General features: G+C 41.8%; 2 protein-coding genes across 3 annotated transcripts; both read right to left on the reverse strand.

Moving 5' to 3' along the window:
* Window positions 1-358: 358 nt before the first annotated feature.
* Window positions 359-7943, reverse strand: dnpep (aspartyl aminopeptidase). Its single transcript, XM_077717704.1, has 15 exons — window positions 7775-7943; window positions 7579-7669; window positions 6263-6351; window positions 5206-5319; window positions 5015-5140; window positions 4826-4950; window positions 3870-3954; window positions 3678-3785; window positions 3517-3594; window positions 3370-3450; window positions 2528-2688; window positions 2416-2455; window positions 1758-1859; window positions 1511-1678; window positions 359-577 (listed from the first exon to the last, which is right to left on the reverse strand). Exons 1-15 carry the CDS (start codon window positions 7778-7780, stop codon window positions 527-529), a joined length of 1425 nt encoding a protein of 474 aa, XP_077573830.1. The 5' UTR covers window positions 7781-7943; the 3' UTR covers window positions 359-526.
* A 1632-nt stretch (window positions 7944-9575) lies between these two features.
* Window positions 9576-19840, reverse strand: tmem198ab (transmembrane protein 198ab). 2 transcript variants are annotated; one of them, XM_077718539.1, is made up of 5 exons: window positions 19449-19840; window positions 15233-15488; window positions 13496-14077; window positions 12237-12433; window positions 9576-12143 (listed from the first exon to the last, which is right to left on the reverse strand). In XM_077718539.1, the coding sequence occupies exons 2-5, from the start codon at window positions 15387-15389 to the stop codon at window positions 11991-11993; spliced, it is 1089 nt and encodes a 362-aa protein (XP_077574665.1). In that variant the 5' UTR covers window positions 15390-15488; window positions 19449-19840; the 3' UTR covers window positions 9576-11990. The 2 variants fall into 2 exon arrangements, with proteins under 2 accessions (XP_077574665.1, XP_077574673.1); XM_077718547.1 differs by lacking the exon at window positions 19449-19840 and adding an exon at window positions 18193-18323.
* Between the last annotated feature and the right edge of the window lie 26 nt (window positions 19841-19866).

Here is a 19866-nt window from a genome sequence, read left to right on the forward strand (position 1 = left end):
CTATGCCTGTTTTTGGAATGTGGGAGGAAACCAGAGTACCCAGAGTTCATATGATTTTTGCTGTTTGTCGTAGAAATACAATTCAAGTATTGACTCCAGCAATTTATTTAAAGTTTGTTCAGAAACCACCAGCTCCTCAAATGGCTTCCATTCCCAACTAAGGCTTGTATTTAATTCACAATGTGAGAATTTTACAATACTGTGACTGACTGGCTCCTAACCAATGATGTGCCATGATTTCATTTGATACTTGAACCCTGTAGCGGTGGTACAGCAAGGTTCTACTGTAATTCAAATAGTTTAAAGGCAAATGTCACAAAAAGAATGTCATAAAGAGTAAACACAGCTTGCAATGTAGTTGCTTAATCTTTGAATGTCCTTTATTGAGGGCCGAAATACAGGTGTGTAAAGAAAATTATGTCTTTCATACCAGAATGCATTTATAGCCATTGATCAAAAGTGCTACGAAAGCAATTATGTTCTAAAGTGAATCCACCTCATGTTGGTTATCCTTGTTCACTTGCTTCTAATCGACCAGCAGTGACCTCCTTATTTGAGGAAACAACTCGAAGAAAGCCTAGGGAAAGATATTTATGGGTCAGGAAGCATTTTCAATACATTTTGTGGAAGTGTAAGTAAGAAAGAAAGAATGAAAGGAAAAAAAAAGGTCCACAAAAATAAAATCAGAGAATAAAGTCAGAATATGTAAAGTCGTAATATTACAAGAATAAAGTCATACATAGTATTACTAGGAGAAAAAAGTGGTGACATTATGAGAAAATACATTAATAATTATTAAGTAAAATGAATACAATGAAATGCGAGATTAAAGTCATGAGAAAAATTGTAGTATTATAAATTAAGGTCGCAAAATGAGGACAATTTCATAATATTAAGAGACAAAAAAATCGTCACAGTAAGAAATAAATAAGTCGTAAATAATATTTTTACATACTTTACGGAGCATATGTCGCCTAGAATAAAATGTTTTATAATTTTGAGCATCTCCTGAGGGTGTATTTCACAACTGGTTTCCTACATAAAGATGTGATAAATTTTCTGGCACATGGACCGTCAATACATTTATAATCAATAGGATTTATACAAATGTTTGGATAAGCGTTTGTACAAATGTTAGTTCATTTTAACAGAGGGTTCAGCATTCTGTTAAACAAGGAACAGTTACCTTAGCTAAGTTAGTTACTGCAGCTATGCCTTTTAACAAACGTAAAGATGTGATATAACAATACTAAATCTCATAATACCACAACTTTTTTCACGTACCATTAGTCGATGCATGACTTTTGTTGTAATTTGTCAACATTCATCTCATAATATTATGACTTTATTCTCTTAAGTCTTTTTTCTCAGTTTGAACCTGCACAATACAACGTGTTATATGTGACTGATTATTTTAAACAAGAATGTATTTCTAACATATACTTATTTTTTCTAATTAATGCTTCGTTTACCGGTGGTTGTCTAAAATTTCATCATTAATAGTGCTTACCTTAAAGAGCACAGTGCTCTGCAACACGCTGGAAGTACAGCACATCTCCCGGATGGAGTGCATGGAAAGCTGAGGCGCCCCGATGTCCACCACGGGTATCCCCAGCTGAGCGGAAAGAATAGGTCCGATGGTGCTTCCACACGTGCTGTCGTTGCGCACCAGTACGTCCTGCGGAAAAAGAACCTTGGTTTTCCACTATGGAAACAAAAGTGACTCCCAAAAAAATAAAAATAAATAAAAATGGTACCTGAAGAGGAACACCGGCCTGAGTTGCCACCTCGCGGACAACGGAGGCTGTGACGGCAGTTGTGGCGTAGCGCTGGTTGCTGTTAAATTTGATCACTGGACCCTGAAATATCATCGTCGGAAATGAATGACAGATCGCAGAACCCCTTTTAACAAGAATATACAGTGAAGTATTTCTTTAGTCATGTGGACATGATTTAAGGGGTGGTGGAACGAGTGGTTAGTGTGTCAGCCTCACATTTCTGGGGTCCGGGGTTCAAATCCAGGTCATGTCCACCTGTGGGGAGTTTACATGTTCTCCCTAGGCCTGTGTGGGTTTCCTCCGGGTACTCCAGTTTCCTCCCACATTTCAAAAACGTGCATGGTAGGCTGATTAGACACTCTAAATGGCCCCTAGGTAGGAGTGTGAGCGTGAACGGTTGGTCCCTGCAATTGGCTGGCCACCAGTTTAGGGTGGCCCCCGCCTCTGGCCCGGAGTCAACTGGGATAGGCTCCAGCACCCCCCGTGATCTTAGTAAGGATGAAGTGGTTCAGAAAATGAGATGAGGCATGATTAAATTTCATTTCTGACCATTCCGAAGGGTTAAATTGATAGATCAGGGTACTCAATATGTAAATCATCCATTTTTGTCATGAACAAGTCTGGTTTGTGACACTACCTTGTGAAAAGCTGGCCGATGGTTCTCCTCATGCTTCTCCCTGACAATTTTAAATGTTTGGCTCATTAAGCAATCTTTGCGTTGGTTTTCTTGTCATCTTTCGAATACTGACTGGTAGTTAGGGTGAACAGCATGAGCCATGTCAGCGCTTATCATGAAGGAGAGTGGTGCCGCCTGCTGGAACGCGGTGGGGTTGGAGGAAGAGCTGGCCAGGCGGCTGAGGATGAGGGCAGTAAGGTTGGACTGAGCGCCTTGCGCGCTCGTTGAACCCACCTAAAACAGACCATAGATATCACATAGAACAAGGCGAAATCTGGACATAAATTCGTATAGGTGACCCAAAATGAACAGGAGTCGATGCCTAACAGACCAAAAATAAACCAGCTGAACAGAAGTCGGTGTATTACATGCAAAGTAAAGATTAAACGACCCAAAATGAACAAAAGTTGATGTGTAATACACGCAAAGTAAAGATTGAAGGACCCCAAATTAAAATGGTATTGATGTGTAATAGACTCAAGATAAACTGAAGAAATGCATAATTGTCCAAAAATGAACCAAAAGTGACCTGCATTTGCTCCGCCATTAATTGAACTGACTAAAACCACCTGGAAGTGTACCAATACTCGAAAAATAACAGAACGTGACACAAAAAGAACAGGTCACCGATAATTGAACAGAAAGCGACCCAAACTGAACAGGAATGATGCATAATAGCCCCAAAAAGAAGACAAAGTGACTTATAATAAATTGAAAATAATGTGTAATTGTCCAGAAATTAATGTGTGTTTGCCTCAAAATTAATTAAGAGGCCAAAACCATCAGGAAGAGAGTAGCAAATACCTCAGAATTAATAGGAACAGACCCTTAAATGCCCCAAATCAACAGTGACCTATGTGACTTCACTGACAATTCTATGTAGAGGTTGATCAGGTATAAACTATAACAACTCACCTCTTCATTGTCAAAGAGCGTCACCATGCGGATGTTGGGATCTTGGGTCAGAGAATCCCCTGAGCAGGACTCAATCAGCGCCTGACAAGTTGCAAAATCATTGTCATTCACACTGAAACGTGATCATTCTCTGTGAGCTAGTGAGACCTGCAGGGCGCAGTAGCAGCTGTGTAGGTTGTCCAAGCGAGGAGAATAAATAAACTCTTCATAAACGCCTCCTAATGCCTGCATAAAATAAAAACCAAAAATGTCGGTTTGCCAATACTTCACCCGTTTACAGGCAGTTATTGACGAGGACATTGTCTCACCGCCGGCTGAGTGTCAGCAAGACAGAGCTCAAAGTCCAGCAGAGCTTCAGGCTCCACTTGCAGCTCCGAACACAAAAGCTTCACCAGTGCTGGGTGGTGTTTATCAGCCTTGAAGAAGCACAGATCATATACACACATGGTGTCAAAATGTAAATAAGCATCCTCCACATGATGTTTCAGTGCTGTCTTTACCGTGCTGGCGACGCCAGAGACGTCCCCCGCAGCCGCGCCGCCAGTCTCCAGCTCTTCCTGGATGGCGGTGGCCAGAATGGGTACTCTGAAACAGAAACCAGTTGAGTTTATTCAACATCACACATTAATGTATTAGAATAGTAAAATAAGTAACAAAAGTAAAAAAAATAAGCATCCGTTAATGTAACATATCAATATTTTTTTTTAAACTTTGGCAAAAAAAAAACAGTAAAACAAAAAAAAAAAGACATAAATCAGAGATCCAGCCAAACTATTTAAAAAAATTGTGACTTAAGTCCGAAAAATATGGTAAATGCCACATACATACCGTATTTTCACGACCATAAGGCGCACTTAAGTCTTACATTTTCTCCAAAATAGACAGTGCGCCTTATAATCCAGTGCGTATTATATATGGAAAAAAACGAAAACCAAAAACGAAAAACCACCACTGTCGGATATTAAAAAAACAAAAAACGCCTGAACTGAATCAATACTGTTAAATATGCAGATGCCATCTTAGTTTACAAGATCTTCCATCATATAGCTCCTCCCCCACTGCAATATTTTATACGAAAAAATCCAAAACATCAACAATGGCTGGCTCTAGAGGTGATTGTGTAGTGAGTGCTTCATTCCTGGAAGTCAATAGCAATTACCGTATTTTCACTACAATAAGGCGCACTTAAAAGTCTTACATTTTCTCCAAAATAAACAGTGCGCCTTATATATGGGAAAAAATGCCATTCATTGAGGGTGCGCCTTATAGTCGTGAAAATACGGTAGTCCAAATTGGTTGCAGCCAACATCAACAAATTGATCAAAGTTGCATGAATAGAATTGAATGATGACACTTCAATATCGCCAAAATAGTTTCGTCATGGCAATTAAATGAGCAATTTCCACCCTCTCAAGCTAAGTAGCATCCAATTCTCATCATCTCTTCAAATACTGACAGGTGGTTCTCCTTGTTGGGCCCAAAGGAGTCGTTGATGTCTCTCTGTAGGTGGATGGCCAGGTGGGGGATCCTCAGCACAGGTCGTGGCACATGCACCAACCGATTGAGCAGTTTGCCATCTCTCTGTACGGCGATACAGATCCACCAATCAATGCCGTACGAGGGCTTGAATTTGAAAAAGAATTACCTTAACTATGACACGGCCCGCGATGGTCAGGTCGCGGTCAAACCAGGTGTTCCAGATGCCTCCGCCATAGCACTCCACACCAACCTGGAGGCAGTCTTGCTTTGTCCTCTTTGACCTCGTCTTTACCTAAAGTATAAAATGTTGCAGTCATTATAAGTGGCCTTAAAAACAGACTTGTGTTGAATCCTTACTCTCAGACAGGGGCTGTCTGTATGGGCTCCAATCATGGAGAAGCCATTACCAGGAGAGTAACGTCCACCCACAGCAAAGGCAATGACACTGGAAAAGTTCCGGGTCACAAAGTACTGAAAAATACACAGAATTTACCATAAGAAACTACAATAAATATACAACAGCATAGTGCTGTGTGATATGATATACTTTACCTGCCCAATTGTCCCTGTTTCTTTTTAATAGTTAACCATCTGACCTCCCCTGCCATATGTATGTGACTAACCCATACAAGACAATTGAAAATAGCAACACATAATCGACACAGAACTCAAATTGTTCCAATATTAATTTATTGATCAGGGATATCCACGGCCCAATGATGTGAACAGAGATTTGGTCTCATCACGTTGATTTTAAAATATCATAATTGGGGGAGAATAAAGACGATTTTAAAGTGTTCTTTAAGGGTACAAAGCAATGAGATAATCAGTAAGTACGGAGATATTAAAATTATATTTTGTAGTATGCAACATTCAAACACCAGTCAGAAATAGCAGAAGGGGATGTGAATACCAACAGTAGGAAATAATCTTTGAAGTATAGCCTTTTATTTAATTTTAGTGTTTTTTTTTCCTTAATAAATAGGTGAGTAATCAGATTGGTAATAAGTATCAGCAAAACAATCAGGTGATTTAGATCTGAACTAGGGTGAAAAAAATGTTTAATGATATAATGCTACCTTAAAATGCAGCAGTCTTAAAGGTCAAAACAACATCACAAGTATTAGCTGACAATTAGATATGTAAATTTGAGAAATATGTAGTATTCTTCTGTGCTGTTTCTGTTTACACGGGATAGATTAAGGTGACAGTACTACAACATGATATATTTAACAGTTTAATTTCAATTCAAAGGTAAAGTGAGCAGAACAAAAGCAGTTTTTGTGTAATTTTTTACCAAATAATGTGTAAAATCGAAGGATATCGATATCATGATATAAAATGCCCTAATGGGTGACAGATTTTTTTTCTTAAGTGCACTGCACTATAACAGTAGGTGACAAACTCAACTTACTTTGTTAGATGGTTGAACGTCCCACTTTTCCATCTCCTTTAACTCCACAAATCCTGCCGCTAGCAGACGCTTCCGGCATTCTTCCACCACTGAAGAAATCATTTATTTGAGCACTTTTGCATCATTCATTCACAAGATAACATTAACTCATTGCTTGCCATGGACAACAACAGACATCCCATTCATTTTAACTGGGTTTTGAATGTTTATCTTTCGGAGATTTTCTGAGATGAGCACAGTAACTAATGTATTCATGTTAATGAACATCTCATCTTATTTTCTGAACCGCTTCATCTGCATTAGGGCGGTGGGGGGTGCTGGAGCCTATCCCAGCTGACTCCAGGCCAGAGACAGGGAACACCCTGGATCGATGGGCAGCCGATTGTAGGGCACAAGGAGACAGATAACCATGCACACTCACACCCATATCTAGGGACAATTTCGAGTGTCCGATCAGCCTGCTGTGCATGTTTTTGGAATGTGGGAGGAAATCGGGAGGACATGCAAATGCCTCACAGGTGGACATAACCTGGATTTGAACCCAGGATCCCAGAGCTGTGAGGCAATTGTGCCTTTTAATTCAATTTTAGTTCATTTCAATGGTAAACATTCGTTCGAGTTACTAGAATACCGACATACAAGTCCCGGAACGAATTAAGCTTGTATCTTGAGGTACCAATGTATATATATACAAACACAAAGTAGCAGACTTTTAGACAGCGCTGTGATCGAAATTTTGTTCGTATAAGAGCCAGGCTTTAAGATGATTGGTAAAGAGGTTAGGGACAAGGTGCTTTGGCTGAATGCATTCTTTTTGTAAAGGAACTACACAGTCACCTCTAGAGCCAGCACTTGTTGATGACATACAAACATTGATATACAAACCAGTGATCTAATCTAATCACCGTCAAAGGTTTTTAAGGATGTCTTAAGTGTGGTATTGTTATGGCCACTGGGAAGCAAAGTTCAAAGATGAAAGACAACTACAATCTTAACTAAATCTGCAAGACAGTTTGAACTGCACACAAAATGACATAGTGCGGTCATCAGCAAGTTTAAGTGATTACAAAAAGGGATTGGCAACCAGTACGTCGTGACTTGTAGGAAATTTAATTAAAATCCAAATTTCTACATTTAGTCCAAAAGAGCTTTGGAAAATTGGGAATATTTTTTTATCCATTTATGCCAGCATTGCAGTGAAACACAACTTTCAAATATATCAAATCCCTCGGCTCCAAGAGTGCACATGAATCGCGATTTAAAAGAAAAATAGAATTTAAGGACATCTAGTAAATGCAATGAAATGGAGACTTTACCGTGATATGGAGATACGCCTTTGTTGACAAACTGCAAAAACTCTTTAGCTGCTGATTGAATGGCTTCCTTGGAGCTCTTCATTATGAAGGACTGCCGGGGAAAATTCGATAAATTAAAATAGTTAAAGAAGCTAGTGTCTTTGCAAAAGCACCACTATCACGCCCCGCACTAAAGGAGTCTTTCAAAGGGATTTACCTGCATTAGTTGGACTTTGACACCAGTATACGAGGCGATGAAGTACTACGAAGCACAGATATCAACAAAAAACTGCTGTAAAAACAGGGGTGCGCAAAGTGCTTACATCGCAGCCATATTGGGAAGGTCGTCGCAACACATGACGATTGCTCATTATTGCGCAACAATAAATGTTACAATGCAAAGCTAGTCCGTCTTGTACGCCCTTTGATTCATTGGGGACTGACAACCTCAAACAACGGCCATCTTAGGACAGAGCCAACGCTTATAACTATCATAGAATACAAATGATCAAATAAAATAATAAGAAAAAGATGGAAACAGTTATTATCAGAATGTCATATAGTTTTAGTTTACTTAAATAATACGCATTAGTATGGCTTACTGTTCCAACATGACCGCCAGCAGCGACCGGCGCTAGAATACCGTGAAGCTGGAGAAGAGGACAAAGACTTGCACAGCGACGTCTAGCGCCAAGAGTGTGTAATTTACATACAAAAAAAAGACAATTTATTGTAAAATAAGAAATAAAATCTCTTAATATGGTGGAGGTAAAATAGCACATACTGTTACATTGGCACATCACCTACACCACATAATTAAACCCACTTTATGGAGGCATGTTAAATACAAAACACAAGTTAGTTATTTAAAAAAAATAAAAAATATTTCCTTTTAATTATCTCTGTATTTGGTTTATTCCACCAGAGTGGTGTCCATTTAACATTTTTTTTTATCTGACCAAAATTTTCCATAGAAACATATCACAATTGCATGTCAGTGCAAATATTGTCCATTCTAACATCCATTCATTCATTTTCCATACTGCTTATCCTCACAAGGGTTGCAGGGCTGCTGGAGCCTATTCCAGTTAACTACAGCCACCAGGCAGGGGACATCCTGAATTGGTGGCCATCCAATTACAGGGCAAAAGGAGACGGACAACCATTCATGCTCACATGCATACCCGGGGACAATTTAGAGTGTTTAACCAGCCTACCATGAATGGGCTTTTTTTTTGGATGTGGGAGAAAAGCCCAGGTAGAACATGCAAACTCCACACAGGAAGGCCCGGAAAAATAACGAAATGCTTTACTAAAAATAGGCTTTGTGTGGGAATTTTTGCAGGCACTAAAATAATATGGCATTGGGAAGTAGAAAACATTCATTGCCACGTATTTATATTTCCAACATTGCATAAAACCAGAGGACAACCAAAACAATTCTTAATTTAAGAAAACAAAAGATAGCCGATTAAACAAATATTTTGTGCGTAACGCTTACACTAACAAGATTTGACTTTTTTTTTCAAATGATGCTGATTTAGCCACGGATAACAATAAATACACCTTGCATATTTGTCTCTTGAGATGACAGAGAACCAATGTTTTTACAAAAGATTGTGAATTTAGATTCCGCATAGCACAACACTTTTGACTTGGATACTTACAATCTGCAGTGAAAATATATTTTATCATGCAGTATACACGATGATAACTAGGATGGGGGATCTGCTACATTGCTTTCCTGAGGCATTTGCTACTAGCACAAAATATATAAAGCAGGTTGACGCAGGAAAAATAACTGGCATGTTTCAACAGGCCATGGTTGCTGTGAATATTTTTACCTGCATCAAGTTCAAACATCATGTTCTTATTCAAGTAAGCTGAAAAAGAACTCCCAATAATCTATATTAGGCAAACAAATTGAACAAACTGAGTTTTCAAATTTGGGTGGAAAATGTCAAATGTGTTTTTGTGTTGCTTACAATAAACAATAAAGACTAAGACAAAAACATGAGTAACAGTCATCAGATGTGACCAACATCACCAGAGTTTATTATCAATGTGCCGGTGCTTGTAGCAGTGGATTTTATCTACATTTTTCTACATATACAGGCAGGTTAGAGAACATGTTATCAAGTTGGCAGATGGAGGCAATAAAAGTGTACGTGCGTGAGTGTGCAAGTGGGTGTCTGTGAAAAGTGAAACCAACTGAAATGCATGTGTGCATCAATGAGCTTTTGAGATTTTGAACCTGTAATTGTAGGAACAAAAGAATACATCATGTGTGAGGTTAACAACTCGTCGCAGACACTGACAGCACATTAGCCCACAGGAAGGCATGCTTTAATGTTGGAATAAAACTACAGATTCAAACTAAAGGAGGGAAAAAGAAGACAAAATGTTCTTCTGTCAAACTGACTTGGTTGCACATACAGCGGAGGGATTTTAGAGCCAAGAGGAAGTCACTATCAAGGTTCAGGGTGTTTGATTTCATGCAAACTCATTGTACATTCTCTCCTCGCTTTACAACGACTATTTTTTTTCTTTTATTTTTACAGAAATGCCACTGAGGAAATTATTTACCTCTCTGTAGTTCAGGAGATGAATCAGTTGCATTTGTGGCACAACAGAACATGCAATGTAGTACAAAAGCAGTGAAATCAACCTCCAGGGCTCTATTTTCTTGCGCTGCGTAACTGTTGGATGTGGTAGTTCATTTTGTAGATGCCATCAAGCCGATTTATTTGCACCAACACTTATTCCATTAACCGCCAATCCAAAGGGATCTTCTCATTCCCTTTAATTGAGGCCCAATACAAAAGTAGTGATAGGGATTAAGTGAGTACGAGTGATTTTTTTTCTCATGATTTCATGGTTTATGTTAGATTAGGGAACCGCAGCCCGGCAGAGCGAGTGGTTAACGCGTTGGCCTCACAGCTCAGGGGTCATGGGTTTAAATCCAGGTCACGTCCACCTATGTGAAGTATGCATGTTATCCCCGGGCCTGCGTAGGTTTCCTCCAGGCATTCCAGTTTTCTCCCAGATTCCAAAAACATGCATGATGGGCTAATTGGACATTCTAAATTGCCCCTAGGTATGAGTGTGAGCATGAATTGTTATTTGTCTCCTTGTTCCCTGCGATCGGCTGGCCACCGATTCTGGGTGTCCCCCGCATCTAGCCCAGAGTCAGCTGGGATAGGCTCCAGCACCCTCCGTGACCCTAATGAGAATCAAGTGGTTCAGAAAATGAGATGAAGTGAGATGTTAGGGTGTTTTTAGGGTTCAATACACACTGATTACAGATAAAGAACACATAGTATAGACACACAATGTGCATCAGAATGTGTGTCTGACTACAACTCAATTCAATTCACCAAAATCGTGCTAGATCCAGCGGTCTACCTCTTAGTTAGACAGGCTTTTTTCCCCACCAAAATATATAATATATGCACCAGACCCTCATTATCCCAGTATACCCAGCTTGGTCAAAAAAGTAAATCAAATTTGCGAACTGTTTTGCACCCATATTGGTCCAGCTATTGCACTTAAAAGCAGTTACGCCATTTACAAAAATAGAGCCCAAGTTTCAGACCCTCATCATAACCCTAAGGTCAAATAAATTCCCAAACGGATTTGCGACCCATCCAAGTTCCTCCAGCTAATGTGGTCAACCTCTGATGCACCAAAAAAAGAGCCCCCAGTCTCAAACCGAATATAACAAAGAAAAACTTTCGGTGACACTTTTGTTTGGACTTGGTCCACGAGATTAAATTCGTAAAATAAGTGCCTTGATGCATTAAAATTTGGCAAACACTCTTGTGAAACGTGGCTGAGCTGAAAACGATTGTGTCCTGATGGCTTTGTGACCGAGTGGCACTAAATCCAAACTCCATTCAAATGTCAAGATTTCCAACTTGAGTGTTTTCAGAGCACTGAGTGCAATGCCACGGTCCATTATGGCTTTCTAATACCGCACTTGGCTGAAACGTAACCCTGTGCGAGCACCCAAACATCAACGGAAAAAAACCCTCCATAGTCACAGGGAAAGCAAGGCACCCGTTACAGCAAAATCACTTGAAGACATTTAAGGTCCAGCACCAAGAAGGCCAACGGCCCATTTAAAAGTTGACTCATGGTATTCCAGATTATGGCACGAGTGGGCCGCGGATTGAGGATCATCTGTTGTCTATGGTGAGGATGCCTGAGGTGGGTTTGCTAACGGATCCCTGATCTGATCTGAGGCGCTAAAACAGCTGTCAGCCCATCATATAGTAGCCGCTGTATGTGTAAATCATCATCATTAGCGAGAGGAGGTAAAAAGTGAACAGGCTTTCCCGTCCAGAATGCTTGGATACAATTAGGAGTGCACACACAAGACACACGGGTGCATGTACGGTAAGTGCTTGTCCGGACCGAGTCGAGTCGATGTTTTAATTTCGTAGGGAAGGTCCTGCCGCCCCAGTGAGGGGGGCCGCTGAGCCAGAGTCAAATCCCAGATCCACTGCGGCGTGTGGACCGCCAAACAGCTGGCTGGGAAAAGGCTGAGCCTGCACCTGCCTGTCCCGGAAATTCTGGATGTAGCTCTGGGAAATGTCAGGAGAAAGTTGTTGTTTTTTTTTTTTAAATCCAAAAGCCATCTGAAACGGATTAAGTTGAGATTTCAAGTTTCTACTCACTGGTGAGAGGACGTCGGTGTCGTAGCGGCGAATCGGGTTGGGCTTTCGGCGATAGGCAGACTCCTGGAGTTGCTTGGCTTGGTTTTGGTTGGACGAAGACCCCAATTGCTTCTTCTTCTTCTTCTTGTGCCGGTAGCGGTCGTCACGTTGGCGAATTCGCATGACCTGCATCCTTCTCTGCTGACGACTGATGATGACTAAAAAGGGTTAAATTAAGTGGTGCAAATGAAAAAAAAGAAACTAGAATTAGAAGCATTCCAAAGCTGTATCTGTGACCCAATTAAGAACCCACTTGAATGACCAACATTCATTTAGCAAAGACACAAATTGAAGAATCTCATAGGAGACAGTGATACAAAAAATATCTACGACCCCTGGCAATAATTATGGAATCACCATTCCTGGAAGATGTCCACTCATTTGTATTATTATGAAAGAAAAAATAAATCTAAACAAATGAGAAGAAACTGGAATCATTGAAGGCTATCTGAATGAAGTGGGAGAGACCAAAGGCAAATCAAAGGAAAGTCATCAACATCTGAATAGAAAGACCAAGCCTATGATGGTCTCAGAAAGTCTTAATTATTCAGTGCCGACTTGTCAATCAACTTTGGGCAAGATGATGAAAGTGATTTTTTTTGTTTTGTGCCATTTTTGAGAAAGACGTCCACATTTTCAGCCAATGATAATACTGGTCTGAGTGTCCGGGAAAAATGACTTCACAAATACCCCAATTTACATCGAGACTGTGACCATATTTCTTATTGCGTTGGTTGACAAGATGTTGTTGGTAGATGAAATCCCTGAAAATGACAAATCACTTTGCCATTGCGACCAAACCGTTAAAACACATCTAAGGACGATGTCATATAGTAGCAAATAGTTCTGGCTTAAACCAAGATAACATTTGTGGAGGAAGTTATAAATAATGCTTTCTGACAAGATGCCAAATGCCCATTTTGTCAGTTATTAACTCAATTTCTCAAGGACTGGAAAGCTCTTATAAAAGCAACAAACAGGCAATGTTGTGCAACAAAGTTAATTGTGTAGTGATGATTTTTATATTTCAGTTACTTTTATTTTCTCAAAGCCATTTAAAAGTACTTTAATTTTGAGTCAGGTCTATAACGAGCTCTTTTTCTTTCACAATAAAAAAAATGCTAAGCATCCACTAGAACTGGCGATTCAATAATTATTGCCAGAGATTGCACACTTTTGGACCGTTTTTTTAACCATTAGGCCATATGACGTCTCCTCACCCTTAGTGTGGGAGTATCCCTCTGCAGTCACCTTCCACTGGACCACGACGCCCAACAGGGTAAGCGCAGGCCACACCCCCAGCACCACCCAGGTCAGCCAGCAAACGGGCTTCCCGGGGACGGCTTTCATCCGTTCGTACATGTAGAGGACGAGCGCAAAGAGCTCCACGAAGTAGTCCAGCGCCACGGTGATGACGGCGGCGCCGAAAACAGCGGTGGACAGCGTGGTGAAGATGCGCTGCCACTGCAGCGTGAGCACGGCAAAAAGCATGCCCAGGCCAAGCAGCACGCCCAGAGGCACCCAGACGGAGCGTGGGGGGCTGTGAGAAAGCTCCTCCATTCCCACCAAGGTGGCCACGGCCACCAACAGGCCGAGCAGCAGACCCACCATAAAGAGGCCCACGCTGCGAACCAGCATGGTGACCAGGCCACACAGTGTGCCGATGCCCAGGCCGATGCCCACCGAGGCCTCGACACTCAGCTGGGTGTCTAGCACGCGCTCCTTGTAGCACAGCATGAAGATGACGACCGAACCGAACATCAGGCCCGTCAGGAACATCACCGCCTTAAAGCAGCGGTAGCCTGGACGAGAGTCAACAACAGCTGGGTTCATCTACAGGTCCAATGCAGACTCATTGTGATTGCGTTTGGACTGCAAGTTCAAGTGACAGAATCAGAGTCTTATTGATATTTTCCAATATTGTAAAGTGTTTCTTACATAAGATCGAAAGGGTAGCTCACCCTGGTGACTATCCCAGGTGACTTTGAGCCAGTGTCGTGGGACACCCTGAATCGGTGGCTAGCCGATCGCAGGGCACAAGAGGATGGACAATCATTCACGCACACACTCATACCTAGGTGCAATTTAGAGTATCCAATCAGCCTATCCTGCATGTTTTTGAGAAAACCCACACAGGCCCGGGAGAACATGCAAACTCCACACAGGTGGACCGACCTGGATTTGAACCTAGGACCCTGGAGTGACGTGCTAACCACTCAACCCGCAAGGCCGCTCTGGCATCTCTATTGAGAAACAATAATTTGAAAGGGCCAATTTGACTGCAGACAAATACATGTAAATGTATGATCGGCACGCATTCATTCATTTTCCAAACTGCTTATCCTCACAAGGGCCGCGAAGGGTGCTGGAGCCTATCCCAGCTAACTACGGGCAGCAGTCTTGGGACACCCTGAATTGGTGGCCAGCCAATCGCAATGCACAAGGAGACAGACAACCATTCACGGTCACACTCATACCTAAGGGCAATTTAGAGTGTCCAATAAGCCTACCATGCATGTTTTTTGGGATGTGGGAGGAAACCGCAGTACCAGTGAGAAAATTCACACAATCCTGGGAGAACAACAAACTCCACACAATGATGAGCGACCTGGGATCAAACCCTCAACCCAGAACTGTGAGGCTGACGCGCTAACCACTTGCTCATATGCATGTGAAAAATTGAACAAAACCTAGTTTCAATATCAGAAATTGTTATTCCATTAACTTGAAAAAGGGGTAGTGATCTTTTTTTTTTTAAAAGATTGACTAACTGGCAATCAACATGAAATCCACTCATTTAATTTGCATTTGAAGGCAACAAAAAAATAATGTGGCGGCCAAATGCAGTCTTGTGATTTGTAATTTCCAGAAAGGTGAATGTATGTATTAGGGGTTGAAGTACTGGCCACTTGAACATGCAGTGTGAATCCATCCACTCTTGTTGCTGATCAACTCACCAAAGAAGCAGTAAATGACGCCAAAGAGGCAGCACATGGAGCAGACAACGGAAGGAACCACCTTGTAGCGTCCGGCCGAGTCTTGGCATCCATTCAACAGCTGTGGGCTCAGCTCCAGTTCGGGGAGCGTGTGCAATGTTTCCAGTGTGGTCGTCATGATGAAACCGAATAAGGATGGAGAACCCAGGAAATGGAAGATGGAGGGGAATCAGCTGAGAAGCCAAGGTATGGGCAGACTATGGAGCACCTTCTTCACCTGTGGATGGAAGACATTTCAAAATGGTGTCAAGCCACAACATACACAACATTAATAAGCATATTTTGGTGGGGGATTACCAGATTGCCAAGCACCCCACCAGAATGTCTGTGTTTGTGTGTGTGTGTGTGTGTGTGTGTGTGTGTGTGTGTGTGTGTGTGGTGGACTAAAGCCATTCCGGGCCCACAGATGTCAATGTGCATCATCCTCTTAGATAAATAAATCAAACAAAATCTCAGAGACACATTTTCATCCAAATCTACAACATAAACACTACCCCCCCCCCCCGTGCCCTGCTTCCTGTCTGTTGCTATGACAACGGCGGTATGCTGACAGAGATTTGTAAGCGTTGGTCTGCCGACTCAAAATGAAGGGCCGGCGACTGTCATGGCAACAGCATGCGAGCCAATCAGAGTCTTGGTATGCAGTTATGCAATGTGTGGTGGCTTTTGTTCAGCTCTTACTGATCAATTGTTGTATCAAAACAAATGTGCTGATCAGTGAATATATCGCTGGGAACAGAACAAACAATAAAAATATAGCAGCGAGGAGATAAACAAGTGAAAGTGAACCATAAAAAAATGAGTTCAGTAGGGGTGCAATCACACGGATCGACTCGCTACCTCCTTCATCTCATCCTTAGATGACTCCATGCACCCGGCAACCTATTTTTATTCATTCCGTACACATACCGTCTGAAGTAAGAGGAAGGCAAAAACTGACATGGCATACTTGGAGTGGATTTGGGTGTCACTGTCCAGAGAAAAGCCCGTGTGGTTCGATATGAGGCTGCTGTAAAAAGTGGGACTATGCGGTATCACGTGTAAGGCAGGTTTAAGCATGGCATATTTTTCAATATAGGCCATTTTTGTTTGGTGCCAGTAGGGCTCCCACCTGTAATGATTTCTGCTGGTGAAATACTAATCAGCAATTGATTAGATTTGAAATGATTGAAGTAATATTCTCATGTGTAAATTGTAGGTTATTTCCTGTTATTTTGCCCTGGTTTTACATTTTTGCTGAAGATGTGCATTAGAAGCAATCACAATGCATTGAGAAAAGTCTCCCTCTCATCTCATTTTGTAAACTGCTTAATCCTCACAAGGGTGCTGGAGCCTATCCCAGCTGTCTTCGGACCAGAGGGAGGGGACAACCTGAATCGGTGATCAGCCAATTGCAGGGCACAAGGAGACTGACATCCATGCACACTCATACCCATACTTAGGGGCAATTAGAGTGTCCAATCAGCCTACAATGCATGTCTTTTGAATGTGGGAGCAAACCAGAGCACCCAAAGAAATCCCACACAGGCTTCAGGAGAGCATGCAAACTCTACACAGGTGGACAGAGCTGGATTTGAACCCAGGTCCCCCTCTGTGAGGCTGACGCTCTAAACACTCACTCGCCAGGCCGCCATTGAGAAAAGTTGAAACATGAAAATGATGTAAACACAATGCTTTACAAATATGGCAGGCTTATCTAAGCTCTCCCAAAGAATTGTGGTAGTCCTATGTGTTAATTTGCTAAATGCCAAGTTTTTAAAGGCCACTCTCTAAAAGAAAGGTCTAACAAAGCCAGGTTGCAATACACAGCGGAACAAAGATGTGAACTATATTGGTATTTGAACAAAAACTGAATTAAGGTATCGCGCATTGTTAAAAGACAACATAAAAACAAGATCACTAGGTCTCCCAGTCAAAATGAATTGAACATTTATCACAGTAAATGGCAGCCATTAGCTCAAAAGACCCATTTCTGTGGCATTCATCTCCTTTAACCGCCTAAGACCCAAACTCTTGAAAGGCATGCCTTTTTCTTTTCTCTTTAATAATTAAGCTATATTTAGGCTTCAAATTAGTGTAAAAAGAAAGAATGATCTTTTTACATGATATACTTTCTGAGAAAATGATGTCCAGATCATAAGTGGACGCCAGGCCCTTGCAGTCCAAATTTTAACATTGTCGTTTTGACAACCAAAAATGTGGACACTAGGTCATAGGAGGTTAATATGTTTTAAAGCCAATCCCAAAGCACAAAAAACAGAACATTCAGCACATCCCGACCGGCAATCTGCATATCGCAGGTGGTCTTTAGGCCACCCACCATCATGTGCAGCTACGCATCACAATCGGCACGCCAACCTCCTCCGACAAAGCCTCCTCTTTTTCCGTGGCCTCTCAGCCTCAGCCAAAAGAACCGAGACGCCTCCGTCCAGAGTTCAGCCGAAGAATCTCAATGATGCTTGTTGCCACGGACAACAGCCGTCGTTCTTCGGAGGAACTAAACAAACAAAGGCCGCGTGGAGGTGTTGCGAGGACCTCAGGCGCAGTGATGATAACGGCAGAGCTAAAATAAAGGGTCATGTTTTTTTTCTCCTCGTGTTAGCTCTCACTGAGCCGCGGGGCTTTTATGAAGCCGTCTGATACGGCAGCCGCTTGCACACAACCCAGAGCTCGTCACACTTGACACAAATCATGCATCTCCAGTCCAGAGGATTATTCACAGAAAAATAAACAGCCGATACCCAAAAAAAAAAATCATTTGACTTTTACATTTGGCAAAAAAAAAATCTTTCATTTGTATTTAAGTTACCTTTATCTGTCTTTAAAGTTACTGGCTACTTAATGGCTATGTAAATCTGTCAAAAAACAGGCCAACCATTCAAGAATATTTCACATTCCAAAAAAAGACACAGAGTACCTACTTTAAACAATGTTCTGACCTCCTAATGGAAAGATGTGCCTCATTGTGTCAAAAGTTGAGCATATCTACATTCATCTAACATTATAATTCGCCAAAATCTGTTAGTCTGTTTGTCTGGCAGCATCAAGGAATAGAAAGTATTCAAAGCCAAAGGGGTTATATAGGCAGGGTTCAGAGCGGTCCAATTGGCATCAATCAAAGGATTTAACATTGTTCTAATTTTCCATTTTTTTTAAATATAATTAGAGATTCATGATATTCAATTTATCCGTTTTTTTTAATTGCCTAGAGAGAGGTCACTTGTTTTCTCTCATTTTGGCACTCCATATTCTATAGGTGCATAATTGTTGCTCCTCTCCACCAGATTAAAAAAAAATATCCCAGTGCTGATTAATAAGATTGATTGTTTGTGGAATTTTCTATTCAGTTAGTCATCGTCCCAAAGGTGGGAGACATCCTAAATTGATGGCCAGCCGATCACAGGGCACAAGGGGACAACCAACCATTCACACTCATACCTAGGGGCAATTTAGACTGTCCAATCAGCCTACCAAGTATGTTTTTTTTTTTGAGTCAGTTGGCATAGGCTCCAGCACCCCCTGTAACCCAAATCACGATAAAGCGGTTAAGAAAATGAGATGGGATGAGATAATATTATAGAAAATATGACCTTACATTTAAAGTCAAATTTGCTGATAGGTTTGTTTAAATGCTAATGACAATTTTGCATTAGGCGAGTGGGTTGTCGTTTTACTATAATATTTATTTATTGTTATTATTTCTTTATTTTTTAATTTGTTTGCTTGTTTGTTGTTGGTGTGCGTGCACTTCGTGGTGAAGCTTTAAATGTCATTATACTAGTATAATGACAATCAAATAATTCAATTAAAATCATTTAAATTCAATTCAGTCTGTAGTAAAACCAATTGTTAGGGATGCCTTCAATGACTGCTGAGTTTTGTGTGTGTGTGTGTGTGTGTGTGTGTGTGTGTGTGTGTGTGTTTGATTGTTTGTTTATTTGTTTGTTTGTTTTTAAGCCCCTATGTTAGTGCCTCACGTTGCAATACCATCCATCTGCTGAGCCACACTTGCTCCCCGGACAAATCCATCGACCGCGATGCGGCCATCCGGGTGACTCGGATCGACCTCCAACCTCGAGCGACCTCGATTGAATCTTTCTCAAAAATGGCAGCGCAGCATCCGTCATTTGACAGCAGGTGGGTGGTGTGACTGAGAAACAGGACAAACGCTACTCACCATCATCAGCTCCGACGTGACGACGGCCCATCCCCGCGGCGTCGCGGTGACTGCAGAGTGGGCCACCGCAGTCGAGAACCCCGGCCATGCCATCAACAGCTACCCCGGGGAAGGGTGTGTTCCGCCTGGCCGTCGGCGTGAGGCGAGCCGGTGGATCCGGACGCCACTAGTCCAGCATGGCGAGCGGGGGCCGCTTCACACAGACGGGCCAACGGTCGGGAAAGCCCTCGTGACGGTGTGTGCTGGGGTCCTGAATCTGAAGTGGAGCCCCGAGCGAAGGATGGACGGATCAATGCAGGATGTCGTGTTTGCCGTGAAGGTGGCAGCAGGAAAACGCTCGTGCTCGCGCATGTCCTACTGTTGCGCGTGTGCGTGTTGCTCGTGTGCACCTACTACAGGCCTAGAGTGGAAAGACAAT

This window comes from Stigmatopora nigra, chromosome 1 (genome assembly GCF_051989575.1).
Source record: "Stigmatopora nigra isolate UIUO_SnigA chromosome 1, RoL_Snig_1.1, whole genome shotgun sequence".
Classification (NCBI taxonomy): Eukaryota; Metazoa; Chordata; class Actinopteri; order Syngnathiformes; family Syngnathidae; genus Stigmatopora; species Stigmatopora nigra.